This window comes from Priapulus caudatus, unplaced genomic scaffold, assembly GCF_000485595.1.
Source record: "Priapulus caudatus unplaced genomic scaffold, Priapulus_caudatus-5.0.1 Scaffold1220, whole genome shotgun sequence".
Taxonomy (NCBI): Eukaryota; Metazoa; Priapulida; class Priapulimorpha; order Priapulimorphida; family Priapulidae; genus Priapulus; species Priapulus caudatus.
The window spans coordinates 69,278-72,754 of NW_014578281.1; the positions used below are offsets into that span (position 1 = coordinate 69,278).

General features: G+C 47.4%; 1 protein-coding gene across 1 annotated transcript in view; it reads left to right on the plus strand.

Annotated features, from left to right (window-relative positions):
- Positions 1-374: 374 nt before the first annotated feature.
- Positions 375-3,477, plus strand: part of LOC106815863 (laminin subunit alpha-2-like) — a gene marked incomplete at its 5' end in the record, with an annotated part of 8,255 nt that continues 5,152 nt past the window's right edge. Inside the window, 3 exon segments of the mRNA XM_014820387.1 lie at positions 375-526; positions 1,003-1,103; positions 1,598-1,716. Coding sequence (XP_014675873.1) covers positions 375-526; positions 1,003-1,103; positions 1,598-1,716 — 372 coding nt within the window.

Sequence of the window (3,477 nt, forward strand, 5' to 3'; positions counted from 1 at the left end):
CTCTCTCTCTCTCTCTCTCTCTCTGTCACACTCTCTCACTCTCTCTCTCTCCCTCTCACCCTCTCTGACCCCCTTCTCCCCTCCCTCTCTCTCTACCTCTCTCATTCCCCTTCTCTCCCTCTCCCAACCTCTTATTATATATTTCTCTCTCTCTATCACACACGCACGCACGCACGCACTCACGCACGCACTCACGCACGCACGCACGCATGCGCGCACACACACACGCACGCAAGTGCGTGCGTGCGTGCGTGCGTGCGTGCGTGCGTGCGTGCGTGCGTGTATGCGTGTGTGCATGTGTGCATACCCTTGCGTGAGTAACACACAGCAGTGATTACATACACTCTCTCGCTCTCTCTATCTCCTCTACACAGGTTGATAAGTCTAGACAAACCAACCAGCTTTAATAGTGTTGAGCTCGGTCGCTGCTCGCTGCCGCACAAGCTACCGCCGACGATTCCGCCACCGCCCCCCATCAGCTTCCCTCCCTGGCAGCTGCCTCGTCTGCTGGACACCTCCACAGTAGGTGAGTACTGCGTGCACTAATGCTGTCGCGCGTAACACACGTACGCTTGATGACTGCGTTGCTGTTAGGTTGTTGCCACGGCCATCACCTTCAGTGGAATTATGGATGTAATCGCATGAGGTCGTGACCCACGGGAGATTGTGCGTTGCCGAAACACTAAGATTTATAATCTCGATGCAGTCCACGTACCATTAAGCTACCCATGGAGTTAACCATTCTGGCTTAGTCTACGAATACTCAGCTGGATAGAAGAGACTGACAGCCTAAGTCTGAGTCTAACAAGAGAGGCTGTTCGCTAACACACACACATAGGGTTAATTGTGTACACGGCCGGTGAGAGGTTTCTCTCCATCCCTCACATTTTCCCCTTTCTCACATTTCTCCCTTTCTCACATTCCTTCCCCGTCGTGCATGTGCATCGCGTGGCATGTCTGGTGGGTGTAACATACGTGCCTGTGTTGTGTTTCTTCATGCAGCTACAGTGTATGAGACGACAGATGCCACGGACATGACAGAGGAAGCTGACGGCGTGTCACAAGAGATGTTCAGCAACGAGGCAACGACTGAGATGCCTGAGGTACGTGCTGCGAAGCTACACACTCATAGAAAGTCCTACAAACAACCAGGCAAAACGAAATATGCGGTAAAGAATTGGGTGTTTTCATGCTAATGATGGCATCTAGGTGGGAAACGCGTGTCTCGCCAGGCAAAAAATGCATGCAAAAACAGCTGGCAGCAAAAATTTTCAAAAAACAAAAATTGTCATCTTTCCTAAGCTTTTTTGGTTCACTGCCCCCTTGGCTCTATAAACTCACTCGCAATGCTCCCTGACCTCTATGATTCTAGCTACCCCTTACCTATTAGCGTCCCCTCCCATAGTTAATCCTACAGCCCTAGGAGGGGTACCACCCACATTTGGAACCATGCATTAAAGTAAGCGATGGGTACGCTAATACATTACGGTCATCCCACTCCTCGTGCTATCCCCTGTGAACACTCTCTTGTGTTAGTAAGATGTGATTTGTGGGAGCGATGGTTGCTGTAATACGCGGCGCCACGTATCGTTCACAGTCGGTGGATTCCTGCACGCCGCCGGGCAGGTATGAGAAAGAGGAGCACGCTGTCAAGTTTGGTGACCAGCAACATAGCTTCTCCATCATCCACGTCGTGAAGAGAGACATCCAGCAAAAGTACGTCACACGCACATTATATTAATCAACACGTTGGCTACTCATTAACGCATAAGCTAAATGAATAGTTGATAATTCGACGGTAAGCCCCGTGCGTTTGTGCATCCTATTTTAATTAACACATTCAGGGCTGTAGCTTGTGGTGGGGGGGGGGGGGCAATGGGGGCAACCACCCCCCTAGATTTTGGAGCAAAATTAAAAAATAAGCTTGGCTAATAATCGTAAATGACCATAACGTGATTTTTTTGGTCACTTATCCGTGAAAGCCTTGTCTCAGACCCAGCCCTACCACACTATGGACGTCGATCAAGAGCTGCGCCCGTCCCTCATCATTACACAGTTGAGTCATGAAATTTTGCCCCCCTCCCTAGGAATTTGCTCAGCCTATGGCCCTGACATTACTTTCTGATGGGATGTATTCACCCCATGTATTCCTGCCATAAACAGCGTTTGTTACGTAGTGTTTTAGCATACTGGTCAGAATTAGTAGAGGTTATATTACAACAAATTGCGGCACAAGTCCCTGAGAGATAAGCTGTGGGGAAAACCTTAATGAAATAACACTGGGGAAGAGGGTTGGAAGATTAATTTGGTGATAATTGAGTGATATTGAAGTGTATTACTGTTAACATTGCGTAATAAACAAATAGGGCGAATAGCATTGATTAATACCCTAATAAGGGCAACAGCTATCAGTGATATCCTCAAGTACACAACAGCGGTCGGTCGTGCACGCATCAGAGAACACGTTTCTATAACAACCCCATCTCTAACATCTCCCTCAAAACTTGTGTTAATGGCTGTTGATGATGGTCACATTGATGACATGTACGCATGTTTCTGGCTGCAGACATTGGTGACGTTGCTGACGTGTGTTACTGCACACGTCCTATTAACTTTTGAGATTGATGCAACATGTGTCTTATTGGCTGTTGGTGTTAGTTTGTTTTCATCCGTAAATAGGTCATCTTAGACTTATTGCCTATTAACATTGTTCAGTGCGTCAATGTTTCTATTATGTATCGACGTTACATCAACAACGATATATTATTGACATTACATCACCATCGATAAATTATCAACATTACATTACCGACGTTGTAATAGTAGCTTTAACTCTCCATACACTAGTGCTATATACATGAACTCGCATCCTGTGCTGTGATTGGCACTTACAGTAATGTTCAACGCTGCGTATGTTCCAGGATTCGAACAGGCTGATGAAGGACAGCAGTTCTCGCATAGAGGCGATGAACAGCGGTGGTTTGTTCCTCGGTGGCGTTCCTGAAGGCTTCCGTGTCGAGAACATGGCCGCCACGGACAAGCCGTTCGAAGGCTGCATAAGCGACATCATTCACAATAAAGTGTAAGTGGTTTATGTTGGTTATATATGTTGGTTATTACATGTTGGTTACATGTTACAATGTTCTCGCGAGGTGATGGTTTGCGTGATCGTATTCATAGGTAGAGTTTGAGGATCAGAGTTGTAATGCTGAAACACATCTGTATACGTTATTATACTCTAACAAGGAAAGATTGTATTACATTATCAGGCTTCCATAAAATTCTCAGCAAATGGTCACGCAATGGTAAGGGAAAGAAGTAAAAAATGTGTAGGAATCTGTGTGTGTGTGTGTCTGTGTGTCTGTGCGTGCGTGCGTGCGTGCGTGCGTGCGTGCGCGCACGCGCATGCGTGTCCGTATGTGTGTGTGCGTGCGTGCGTGCGTGCGTGCGTGCGTGCGTGCGTGCGTGCGTGCGTGC